This window comes from Phyllobates terribilis, unplaced genomic scaffold, assembly GCF_046119375.1.
Source record: "Phyllobates terribilis strain yellow unplaced genomic scaffold, ASM4611937v1 Scaffold_5__5_contigs__length_657084704, whole genome shotgun sequence".
In the NCBI taxonomy this organism is placed as follows: domain Eukaryota; kingdom Metazoa; phylum Chordata; class Amphibia; order Anura; family Dendrobatidae; genus Phyllobates; species Phyllobates terribilis.
Genome location: NW_027362765.1, coordinates 539,317,637 through 539,331,519, shown reverse-complemented (window position 1 = coordinate 539,331,519; position 13,883 = coordinate 539,317,637). Strand labels below are relative to the sequence as shown.

The 13,883-nt window shown below is 42.1% G+C and overlaps 1 protein-coding gene across 24 annotated transcripts in view; it reads left to right on the top strand.

Annotated features, from left to right (window-relative positions):
• CAMK2G (calcium/calmodulin dependent protein kinase II gamma) overlaps positions 1–13,883 on the top strand; it is a 269,572-nt gene that overhangs the window by 187,147 nt on the left and 68,542 nt on the right. For all 24 annotated transcript variants that reach the window (XM_073685806.1, XM_073685802.1, XM_073685813.1 and 21 more), the window contains exon 5: positions 3,475–3,540. In XM_073685806.1, the coding sequence (XP_073541907.1) occupies positions 3,475–3,540 (66 nt within the window). The remainder of the gene's footprint in view (positions 1–3,474; positions 3,541–13,883) is intronic.

The window sequence follows — 13,883 nt, the reverse complement described above, 5'->3', positions numbered from 1 at the left end:
GTCTTCTTAGTAATCTTGAGCTACATGACTTGTGTAACAAGCAGATTCAGGTGACATATTAATTGCTTCTTTTTTTTTTTAGCCTACCCTTCTTATTTCTCATGACTTACCATGACAGATTTTTGTTGACATCACTGTTACTTACTTTAGAATCTACAATATGGACAATTACATTTTCTCTATAAGAAATGTCACATTGTTCACCCGCAGAGGGGGAAAAAGTCTCATTCCCTTTCTGTCAGATTATATTTCTATCCTTTCTTTAAAGAACAATTGTTTTATTAGTCTGCATTCTATAATACAGTTACAACCAAAATTATTCAGCCCCCATTGCAAATTGAGTTTATTAGCAAAATTTACAATTTTGCTTTTTGCAATAAACCAACCAAACAAGAACAATTTAAATAGGGCTTCATTGGTAGCATCAGGTATGCTAGAGATCAAACGAATACCTGGACTGGATAGGGGTTTGTTGGCGGTGAAATTTCATCGCGTGTTAGGCTTATTTCAAGAGGATGGTCCGAAAAGTTGAGAAAAGATCGTTACCTAGCACAAACAAGGAAAATGATACAAAAAGATAGCAAAGGCATTGAATGTTCCTAGAGATAAGTTGCAAGCTAAGTTAAAGGAGTTGTCCAGAACTTTAATGTTTTTTTTTTTTTTTTACACTATGGTCCTAAAAACTAATAGCTAGGTAGCTGTTAACAGAGGCAGGTAGAAAATAGCAAAAGGCAATGGTACTCACTAGCCAAGGTTTCAAGAAAAATGCACACCAGGACACGGCCGGCCCCCTTTTGTTAGAAGGAGGTAACACAGGTGCAGAATGCTGATGAACAATCGCCCTCACCCACTCTCACTGGAGGGGCGATTGCCTAGCACTAAAACTGCACACAGATGAAACTTGCAGTAGGGTGCAATTCACACAGAGGCAGGTACCCTGCGCTGGCTCAGAGCGGTCACTCACAGCTCCTGCCCACAATTCAGCTGCTCCACATCAACCGTGCAGCTCCCCTTCTTCTGTCGACGGGGCATGGCTGCCAATGTCCTGCTGATTGACTGCTGGCTCCCCACAGTTAGGCAGCAGAGAGCCGACTATCAATCAGCATGACGTCGGCAGTCACGTCCCACCAACAGCAGAGCAGATGAGAAGCTGCTGCTCTGTCTGCGTGACGTCAGTGGAAGCTGCTGATTCGCCGGCAGTGTCGGTCTGTGACCAGTCTGTGCCAGCAGAAATCTCAGTCGGGCACAACTGGCAGATATTTAGCAACCATAAAACCCTCCCCCCCAAAAAGCCAGTTCCTAATTTATTCATAAATTACCATAATAGTGGCACAAGGTAGAGGTTTTAAGAAAAGTTACTCCAGAATTGTAATTTAATGTGAATGCAATTATACATACATGACAGGAGACATGTCAGGTCCTCTTGAAAATAGAGCGTTAAAGCCGCACAGAGTTCTAAACACCAAAAGATGTGAATGGAGTTTTTCTCCTTGACCTGTTTCATACTACTGAAATCAAACGGAGGGTCTGTACTGCACAAGACCTATGCCCCAGAGCACGGACTAAACGCTTCTGCATGTGGACTCCATCAACACAATCATTAGTGTATGCCAACTACTTTAGATAACTCCAACTACCAACCTTAAAGGGAACCTCACCACTGCCCTAGCCCCTTTACACCGCTACCACATATAGCAATCTTGCCCTGTTTTGTGGCTTAGCAATTAATGAATTAATATAAATTAACTTTGAAGCTGCACTTGCACTATGCAAATTAGTGGTTGATAAGTTGGGCTTTTAATTACCCCAGACTAATCCTCCCCCTCGAGATGTAAGCACACCCCTGATGGCCCCAGCGTCCTGATTTACTAGAACGTCACCGCCGACTCCTCAAATCTCGCATCTGTCCAAGATGGACGTCACTGCTGCCTCCATTGGTATGAACGGTGCGCCAACGAAGCTGGGGACATGCACTCTGCTTCATTGCGCATTCCCAGGGAGGGAGAACAGTCTCGCTCATTTGCAATATTTGCGGTGATCTTCTTTTTACTCTCCCTTATATGCCACAAATAAATGTTTTTTATGACGCTCAATCTCAATTCATTATTTACATCTGGCTACCAGCAGAGCTCCTAGCAGCTGATCATTGTCTGAGCCCCACCTATATGGTATTGATGATTTATCCAGAGGATCTGTCCTCAATCCCTTTTAAAAGGAATTTGTCAACATGTTTTTTCGTCTCCATCTCAGTGCAGCATGATTAAGTGGCTGAGACCCTAATTCCAGCGAGTGTCACTTACATTACTGGGTGCTGCAGTTTTGATAAAATCACTGTTTTATCTGTTGAAGATCTACCAATTCTCTGAATGTTAAGCCATGTATAATGTTACCCACACTGAATAGCAGTTTTCTATGTTCACATAGGCAGGATGCTGCCAATCAGTGGTCGGAATGTGGTTGGTCTACCTGGCAGCAGGTTTACTAGTCTAATAGTGATATTCTGCTGATAATACAGTGATTTGACAAAAACTCTGCACAGAAGTCCAGTAAGTGACACATCACTGGAATTGGGTTTCTGCCCCTACATCATGCTGCTTTCAGATTAGTTAGCAGAAATCTGGTGACAGATTATTTTTAAGCAGCTACTGCCTCCAATTTTCATTAAATGAGTTTTAAACTCTTTACATGATGGTACCTTGTAGCTGCCATCAAATCCAGATGGCAATGGTGTCAGGCCAGAGGAACAGTGGCATCTAGATACATGGTGGGGGTGTCTTTCCTTCAGGGACCTTAGGTTGTTTTTTCTGAATGTGGAAGTCCAGCTTACAGTTACATATTTATTGTTATGTATGGAATATATCATGTCATTTATAGAAGCTTGACAAATAGCGATGCCATACTGTATAGTAAATTATTAGCCGCTACCGGATCTGCATACCAAAACTGGTCATTTATCACAGATAATTCAATATTTTGTCAATGAAACCTGAAATATTGACCATGATGCTATCGGAGAACTTTGACCAATGCCAATAAGACTTTTTTTTCTTAGAGTTTACAGTACAGGTTGGTCTGAATCCGACTCCGATCTTTGTCCCTGATTCTTACATTCGTATTAGAAAACAAAAGCAAAAACCTTTCACGTTTTCAGCAAAAGCCATGCTCCTTCTCCTCTCCATATGTCTAATGGGATGCATTATGTTTGTTTGTCTGCTGGGAAATGTTAAGGGTCCCTCCTGGGTAGTTAATGCCTACACTGAGTCACCATGTCTGTTATCAGCCAGTTTGCAGTTCCTGAAAGTTGCTCTTAACACAGCGCCAGTTGACCCTTGATGGCTCGTTCTCGTAGAGAGGGAACGCTCTGCCACAGGCTTCCCTTAGGCTTTTAGCTTTGCTATGGGGTGTTTGATTATATTTATTTTATTTTTTTTCATCCATTTCTCAGCTGCCTTTTCTTTTCCTTTTATCTCTCAGGGTCACGGGCGGAGAGCTGTTTGAAGACATCGTAGCAAGAGAATATTACAGTGAAGCAGATGCCAGGTGAGGATAAGTCCGTCATATCTGAAGGCATGGGAACAATCTCTCAATAGTTTCCAATGTTCCTACCTTTCAAGGGAAAACCTCTGGCCTCAGAGACATGCCTTTGGAAAATAAGCACTTTCCTCTCATTGTTACTACGTGTGTATGTGTAGCAGTGACACAAACAATCCTTGGAGGGATGAGAGTGAATGGAAATTCTGCTTGCACACTGCCGGCAATGACTAAGATAAGCCATTTTTACTTTGCACTATAATGTGTAAAGTTGTAGATGATCACAAGTAATTAAGAAGTATATTAACTTTATTAAACACTGTTAACTTGTGGCTTTTATAATGAAGTGACTACATAGATCACCTGGTTCCTGCATTAATAAAGTTATTAAAGTTTTATGCCCATCTTGTGAACTGATGGCATATTACTAGTCTGTGCCATCACTTGCCATTCAGTGGAGATTTGACCTCTTGAATAGTGTTGAGCATTCCGATACTGAAATATCGGGTATCGACCGATATTCGCTGTATCGGAGTTCCGATACGGAGTTCCGATACTTTTACAATATCGAATACCGGAATCGGAAGTTCACATAATGCCTGCGCTCTGCAGTGTCTCTGAAGGATGACAAGCTGGATGGCAGCGCTCAGCTGCGATCCAGCCTGTCATCAGAATGCCATCCCAGCGCGGGAGAATTCTCCTGCTCCAGCGCTGACATTACATTATCTCCCTTACATTACAATTAAATGGAATAGCAGGAATTAATATTTTTTAAAGACGTTAATGCCACAACCATGTTGGTTGTGGCATTACAGTGGTTGCCCAAATCGATGGGAACAGTGCTCACAGTGAAACATGAAAAGCCGGCAATTCAGCAGCGGCATACACCGGTACCGACAATTTAGAACCGAAAGAATAGAGCATCACACATAGATTAGATAGATAGAAACATGTCAGTCACATATATAAGAAGTACAGTGACAGTGTTGGTTACTGTACTTGTCATTTAGTGTTAAAGGATTTATTTAAAAAAAATAGCTTGGGCCTTCCTGCGCTGCAGATTCCAGCCCCCAGCTACTTAGTTGTACCTGGCTGGACACAAAAATAGGGCGAAGCCCCACGTCAATTTTTTTTAAACTTATTTCAGGAAATTCATGAAATAATAAAAAAAAAAATTGATGTGGGGCTTCGCCCTATATTTGTGTCCAGCCAGGTACAGCAGGCAGGAACGGGCTGCCCCCAACCACCAGCTGCCTATTTGTACCTGGCCGGACACAATAATATAGGGAAGCCCTTTTTTTTCTTAATTATTTCATAAATCAAAAAAAAAAATATGTGGGGCTTCGCCCTATTTTTGTGTCCAGCCAGGTACAACTAGGCAGCTGGGGGCTGGAATCTGCAGCGCAGGGAGGCCCAAGCTTTCTGGGTCCCCCCCGCTGCAAATTGCAGTCCGCTGCCACCCCGGAAAATGGCGCGTACCCAACTCATCCAGGGCCCTGGTGCGGTGGCTCACTGGGTAATAAAGGGGTTAGGGCCAGCTTGGCATTATCAGCTGGCCCTAAGCCTGAAATTCATGGGGTCACGCCAATATTGGACATGACCACCATGAATTTCTAGTAACGTATTTAAAAAAAACACAACACCCAGAATAAAGTCCTTTAATTGAAATAAACACACAATTCTTTATTGTTCTAAATTAAACCATACTTACCATCACGCTCATTCCAGCTGAAGCCAACGATCTCCTGCAATAAAAGAAAAATAATAAACCAACCTCATCCTTACCTTCCCATGGATCCCACGACAGCTTCAGCTCTGCTACATCGAGATGACAGGCTGGACCGCTGCAGAAAGCTGCCATCCAGTCTGTCATCCCGCAGACACTGAGAAGAGCAGGCATGCTTGCGCTCCTCAGTGTCTCTCTGTGACGGCATCCAGATGTAGCAGAGCTGGAGCCGTCCTGGGAACCATCGAAAGGTAAGGATGATGTTGCTTTATTATTTTACTTTTATTGCAGGAGATCGTTGGCTTCAGCTGGAATGGGCGTGATGGTAAGTATGGTTTAATTTAGAACAATAAAGAATTGTGTCTTTATTTCAATTAAAGGACTTTATTCTGGGTGTTTGTGTTTTTTTTACTTTGACTATGGGGTTAGTAATGGGGGTGTCTTATAGACGCCTCTCCATTACTAACCTGGGCTTGATGTCAGCTGGCATTATAAGCGGACATCAACCCCAGCCCTATTACCCCACTGCCACCGCTACAGGGCAGTGGGAAGAGCGAGGCTAAGTGCCAGAATTGGCGCATCCTATGGATGCGCCATTTCTGGGACGGCTGACGGCTGGTGTTTCTAGCCTGGGAGGGGGCCAATATTCATGGCACCCTTCCTGGGCTATTAATATCAGCCCCCAGCTGTCTGCCTAGCCTTTGCTAGCTATTAAAATAGGGGGGACCCCACGTCATTTTTTTGGGGGGGGTCCCCCATTTTAATTGCTAGTAAAGGCTAGGTATTCAGCTGGGGGCTCATATTAGTAGCCTGGGAAGCTCCGTGGGTATTACCCCCTTCCCAGGCTTCAAACATCTGCCCCAGCCGTCTGCTTAACCTCCGCTAGAGACTAAAATTACGGGGAACCCTACGCCAATTTTTTTTTTAATAAATCCTTTATTTTAACACTAAATGACAAGTACAGTAACCAACACTATCACTGTACTTAGAAACATGTCAGTCACATATATAATATCTATCTAATCTATGTGTGATGCTCTATCTTTCTGTTCTAAATTGTCGGGTACAGATGCTGAATTGCCGGCCGGCTTTTTTAAAGAGACGGTGCATGAAAACACTAATATTTTTTTACATAAATCCTTTACACTAAATGACAAGTACAGTAAGCAACACTGTCACTGTACTTCATATATATGTGACTGACATGTTTCTATCTATCTAATCTATGTGTGAAGCTCTATTCTTTCTGTACTAAATTGTCGGGTACCGGTATATGCCGCTGCTGAATTGCCAGCTTTTCATGTTTCACTGTGAGCACTGTTCCCATCAATTTGGGCAACCACCTCCCCCAATACATTCTACATTATTGTTAGTTGTTTTCCTTCATGTAGAATTAACCTACAAGGAAAGAAAGGGTTTATTTTCATTCCGATATTTGTGTCCCATTGACTTGCATTGGTTTCCGGTATCGGAATCGGCGATATCCGTTACTTTTTGGGTATCGGCCTGATCCAATCCGATCCGATATTTCCTGATATCGGAAGGTATCGCTCAACACTACTCTTGAACCATTGATGACAATCCGAGAATGATGATACCACAGACCTGATTTAGCATTGTACTCCCATTTCACAAGTAACCCCTTAAAGAAGCACTCCTCCCCCCAAAATTGTTATCCTTTTAATACATTGCAGTCATCATATTATATAGCACTGTGTACTTACAATTGCTCAGTTTGCCTTTCTACCCAGCAAATTCTTCTCTTTACCATTAGGTCTATGAGATCACGTGATTAAAAACTGACTAGCTCCTCTGCCAAACTTTACGGTTTGCATAATGTAATACAAGCAGTGTTCTCCTGGCATTGGGCAAAGTCTGACTTGTCCATCAGACGCCATATAGAGAATTTCGATTCATCACTTCACAGAACATGTTTCCACTGCTCCAGAGTCCAGTGGTGACGGGATTTACACCAATCCATTTAACTCTTCGCACTGACCTTGTGGATGTAAGGCTTCCGTGCAGCTACTCGGCCGTGGAAACCCATACCATGATGGTCCTGATGCACAGTTTTTGTGCTGATGTTAGAGGTTGTCCAGACTTGGAATCACTTTTGAGTCCTCATAGTGTGCACAGTGCGCACTGTCAGGGTTCCATGGCTCCACAAGTATGCAATTTGCATACTTCCGGTCACATTCTGACTAGACATGTCTCAATTCACTTGACAGCCTGCTCCCAGCACCAGTGAGTCCTCACAGTACAGAGTGATAGCAGACTTGAGCCACAAGCCTGGACAACCCCTTTAATGCCGGAAGAGCTTTGTACCGCTGCAGTTAAGTAAGCCGAGTACTTGTAACTTTTATATACTATGCACCTCAGTACTTGGTGACCTTGTACTTTGTGTGGTCTCCCACTATGGATTCTTAAGCACTTCCACTTTTCAATAATACCACTCACAGTTCATCATGTAATATTTAGCAGGAAAGAAATTTAATGAACCGGCTTGTTACAGTGGCGGCATCTAATTACAGGACTACCTTCAAATTTAGTGAGCTCTTTAGAACGACTTATTCTTTCACTCACAAATTTGAGTACTAACAGACTGCTTGGCTACGGTCTGGATTTTATTTACCTGCATCAATGGGAGTGAATGAAAAATCTAAATTGAGCGGTTAAAGTGAACCTGTCAAGCGATTCACGCTGCCCAAATCGCAGGCAGCATGATTGAGAGCCTGGCTGTAAGATTGCAAATAGTTTAGTTTTTCCCTGAAAAGCGCCATCATGTCAAAGAAAATATACTGAAGAATCCGGCCAGGGACCATAGTCTGAGATAAGACTAGTCTGGCTGTGCCTCTCTAGTCTGCTATTCCCAGAACTGCTGCAGATAATTGTCAGGTCTTTCCTTTGCATGTACATAGGGAGAGACCTGTCAATCACCTCTTGCAGCCCTGGGAATATGCTGTGGACCCAAGTTGGATTTTCAATGTATATTTTCTTTGAAACGCCAGAGTCTGTGAGAGAATGATATACCTAGCTAAAATAGTGCAGCCAAGGTGTGATTCATACTACTCACTGTTTGGGCAGCATGAATCGCCTGACAGGTTGCCTTATATGAGGCATGGTTAGAGGATTTGGGAATGTTTAGCTTGCGAAAGAGAAGACTGAGAGGAGACTTAATAGCTGTCTACAAATATCTCAAGGGCTGTCACACTGTAGAGGGATCAGCTTTTTTCTTATTTGCACAAAGAAAGACTAGAAGCAATGGGATGAAACTGAAAGGGAGAAGATACAGATTAGATATTAGGAAAAACTTTTTGACAGTGGGGGAGATCAATGAGTGGAACAGGCAGCCACGAGAGGTGGTGAGGTCTCCTTCAATGGAAGTCTTCAATCAGAGGCTGGACAGACATCTGTCTGAGATGATTTAGTGAATCCTGCATTGAGCAGCGGGTTGGATCAGATGACCCAGGAGGTCCCCTCCAACTCTAATATTCTATGATTATAGAGGTGTGTCCTAATACTTTGGTCTTTATAGTGTATTTGATAGTCAAAAACTAGCCCTCATCATGAGCCTCATCAGATATACACATTTGCTTCATCAAGTACATTATTACTTTTTCTAAACTGTTGCAAGAAAATACACGACACAGTGTTCTGTACTGCCTCACAGCTGCCAAGCGTTAATTTGGGGTTTGACTACTGCAGATAATTACAAGTTGCTAATTGTATTCAGAATATTTTATACAAAAAAGCTTTTTTTTTTGTACACAGAATGTTGCGATGTCATCACTTATACAATACACGAACGTGTTACATGGACACACTAGGCAGTTGTGAGCTCTTGCTGTTGGCTACACTAGTCTCAACTCATCATTTTTTGAAACCTCTCAAGTTATTCGTTAGAGTCTGAGCGTCACATACAGAAATGCACTCACTTAAACACCTTGCCATGCAATCAATGAGGACCACATGGTCCCAGACCAATCTCTGGCTATCATTGCATCCAAGACAAAAGCGGAACTCAACACTGAAGAGGATAGATGTCCTTTGTCATCTTGCTGTGCACCATGATAGCCATTGAGAGCGATGGCGTAAGGTCAGTGGAGCACCTATATTTGACATCTTGCATTAGTAGACACTATTTGACGCCTTAGCTTGGTATGTGATGTCCAGTTTGACTTACAGTACAGAATGGATTACTATGCACTATTCTTTGAATCTGATGGGACTATGTGGGCAACACCATGAAGAGACCTTCACGAGAGTGTCACACCTGTCGTACTCCCAGGATTATGGTGTGTTGTCGCATCACTTACGGTAACAGGAACTCTCTAGCCTTCCTCATAGGTACACTAACAGCTCAACATTACATTGTGGTACAGCTATTTCTCCAAAGTATCCCAGGAGCCATTTCCCATCATGAAGCCAGGCTGCATGTTGCTTGTGCTACTGTGAGCAGCCTGCGTGGCCTATACGTGCTACGATGGCCTGCACTGTCTCCGGACTTATCTCCTACCAAGCACATCTGGGTCATTATTGGTCAGTAATTCTAAAGTGAGCTGCCAGCAGCGGATCCTGATGATTTGCCCAGGTGCATACAGCGCAGCAGAGCATTCCTTAGACAACCATGAATAACCTCATTGATGGCAGACAAGGCGTGTAAATATGGTGATTTTTGCGTTTCACTCATACTCCATACTGAATAAATCGATATGCTTTGAAAATTCTGTTTCATCATTTGCATATTAGTACCATGTCTATCCATCCTGTGATTTCCATAATTCCATGACTTTTCCTTTCTGGTGTTGCAATGTTAATGTTGAAGAGTGTATATGAACAGTTTTAGCTGATGCATGAAAGCTAGATGTGTGTCGGTGAGTACCCGCGTCTTTTATAACTTGTGTAAGATGCCTTTCAGTAAGAAGTAGGTAATCACTGGGTGTAGTTATATATATATATATATGTGTGATTTGGCATATGCTAAATTGCTGACATATTTCTAAGCATGCATGCATACATATTGACTTGCCAATAAAATACCATCTGGAGGAAAAAGCAAATTGTGCCTTTGGCTGCCAGCTTGTTTTATATATTGCTTTTCGTGTTTAGATGTGATGCGTCTTTACCTTTTTATTATATAGATTTTTGTGTTGTAAAATGGCTTACATGATAATTGCCTGAAAGCGCCAGATTTTGCCACGAGTCCTTTAACATTTCTTGCTGCTGTCATACCATTCCCATACTGTTATTGTACACGGATGTACTGCTGATGTGTATTGATAAAAACATGTTTAGTTAGCAAGTTTCTTTTATCATATTTATGTTCCTTCATTTTAATTAATTGGAAATTCTGACATGTAGTAAATCTCCCCGATGCAGAGCCTCGAAAAGGATAAAAAAAAAAATAAAAATCTGAAGCCGTTCACAATGTTAAAAAATAAAGCTGATGCTTGCTTTATCATTCCCTTTCTGCCTTGGTTTTGACGTTTTCAGGTGCCCACCAGTCTGGGTACTTCCCAACAGCTCATCACATGCTGTCAAGCCTTATGATCCCTGCAGCCAGTCATTGGTTGGCTGCAGGGATCAAGTCTCTACGTCACATGTGATTAGTTTCAGGAAAGTAGGGATTTATCAAGTCGTCTAACTACAAGAGTGCTGCAGCTGGTGATTGGTTCCACCAGCCAGGAGGCGAGATGGTGTGTGGTTAGCTGCAATGTAGTATAGAGACTAAGGCTATGTTCACACATGTTGGGTTTTTCAGCGTTTTTTTTTGCTGCAGATTTTTATGCAAATTTTCAGCTGTGTTTTGCAGTACCAGCAAAGTCTATGAGAAACCAGAATTCTCTGTTCACACATCTACGTATTTTGTGCTTTGGTTGAGTTTTTGGAAAATAGAGCATATCACTTCTTTCAGCGTTTTTTTCAGCGTTTTTTCACCCATAGGAAGTAATGGGAGGTGAAAAAAACGCATCAGCATTTTTGATGGCAAAATAGAATGGGTTCCTTTTTTTTCACAGAACATTATGTACATGCAGAAATAGTCAGAAGGACAGTGAAAAAAAGCTGAAAAACGCATCAAAAGCCGCATAAAAAAACAAAGCAAAACCTGCGTTTTTTACGCAGTTGATTTCCCGCCAGAGATAAGTTTTGCTGCAGATTTGTGATGTAAAAAAACCCCAATATGTGTGAACATAGCCTAAATGGAGCTGGAAGCATTGTAACAGGGTGGCATGAGATCGGTAAGGCGAGTATTTATTTTATTCTTTACCTATATAAGTTGTTTTTAGAATTATTTTTTATGTGCAGACAACCCTTTTCATGTATATTTACACAGAGCAGTAGTAGTTTGCTGCAGATATACCTACTCTGGCGCTATCTTGGCCAAATATAAATCTTGTGGTCTACTAGTCAATTGTGTAATGGGGGGGGGGTTGGTGAGGAAGGGTGCACATTTTCCAGTTTTAAGCCTCATTCTGACATTTGTGTTTCACATACGTGTTCTATTTGTGATTTTTCCTGATAAAAACCTTACAAAGAAAGGGTTCTTTACAGTCAGAGCAGCCCGACTGTGGAATGCCGACCACAAGTAGTGATGATGAATGACACTATAACAGCTTTTAAGAGAGGGGTGGCTGATTTCCTTAGCAGAAATGGCATTGTCGGATATAGATAATTTAGTGACAAAGAATGTTGATCTTGATGGACCCGAGTCTTTTTTTCCAACCTATGTAACACATACCCATTATAGTCTATGGAACAGACTGTTCACATGTCCGTTGTTTTATTTTTTTTTTTCCTTACGTGAAAAAAATCCAGGATGTCTGAATGAGGCCTTAATAAGAATTGATGCAGTTTCCAGTTGTGCAGCATAGATGGGTGAGGCACTAGTTTTGTAAACAGGTACATGTATGTACACCCTAAGGGAACATTTATTTTTTAATATGGGTCATATGGTTGTTAAATAACTCTGATGATTGAATGCTTCAATAATTCAGGCTTTCTTTGTCTAATAATCCATTTTGTTTAAAAATCATAAATCATTCAGGGTGACAAATCTACAACAATAGGGAAAAGGCATTCATGTAGAGTTTGGTTACAGTGGATAATGACAAATTATGCAATTATTGTCCGAAGTGTGGAAACATAAAAAGTTTAGTGCAATGCAAAATAAAATGGTTGTAATTGTGCCTTTGATTGAAATATTTTGAAATGAGGATTGCAACAAGTATGATATCCACATTCCCTCTTTTACCTCTGTCTCTCTGGTCTTTTCAGCTGTACAACATCTAAATATTTTTTTCTTACCGCAATTTTTAACTTGGGCTGTGTGCCCACTATGCTTTTTTTAAGGCTGTGTGCCCACTATGGGTTTTTTAAGCGTTTCCGCAGCGGCTTTCCACTGCAGAAACGCTTAAAAAACGCTTGGTAGAAGGTCTGCCATGTTCCCCAATGATAATCCGCATGTGCTGTGTACATGCTGCGGAAATTTCCGCTGCGGATTATCATTGCGGAAAGATCCGCAGCACTACCAATTTTGCGGAAGCGCTGCGTTTTCTCCGCCATTGACTTGCATTGGAACGCATGTAATCCTCATCACTGCAATCTGTACATGAGGAATCCAAGCGTTTCAATGTGCGGATGGTACCCGGGTGTGGAGGAGAGGAGACTCTCCTCCGGAGCCGGGTACCATAGAACCTGTAAAAAAAAAGAAGAATAAAATAAATATTATACCTACCTTCTGATGGCCCCTGGTGTCCTTGTCTCTGCTTGCTGGCAGCTCGCGGTAGACTCAAGGACCTGCGCTGACTTCATTTAGTCATGTGACTGGTTACGCAACCGCTGACGTCGGCAGGTCCTTTAATCTACCGTGAGCTGCCGGCAAGCCAACACATGGACACCGGGGGCTATCAGAAGGTAAGTATAATATTTATTTTTTAATTTTTACCATTCTTTCGATTACACTATATAAATCCATGCTGGTTGCATGGATTTATATAGTGTGACCAAGTTGACAAGCACTTTCCAAGTGATGCTAAAATCGCTTGGAAAAGCGCTTGATAACCCGCATGCGGAAATGCATGTGAAGAACGCTTCACATCCGCTTGTCCCTGGCAGGAAAAACGCATGTACATTAGTTTTTTCTGCCAGGTAGATGCAGAAACGCTCAGAAAAAATCCGGAGCATTTCTGCATCGTGGGCACATAGCCTAAGCGTTTCCGCAGCTGTAATTCTGCTGCAGAAACGCTTAAAAAACGCTTGGTAGAAGGTCTGCCATGTTCCCCAAAGATAATCTGCATGTGCTGTGTACATGCTGCGGAAATTTCCACTGTGGATTATCATTGCAGAAAAATCCGCAGCACTACCAATTATTTTTGCGGAATCGCGGCGTTTTCGCCGCCATTGACTTGCATTGAGTGTCATAATATCCGCATCACTACATGTGCACATGCGGTTCAATGTGCGGATGGTACCTGGGTTTGGAGAAGAGGAGACTCTCCTCCGGACCCGGGTACCATAGGACCTGTAAAAAATAAATAAATAAATGAAATAAAAAATATATATTATACTCACCTTCTGATGGCCCGCGGTCTTCATAGCGATCCGTTCGGTGTCCCTGGCAGCTTAT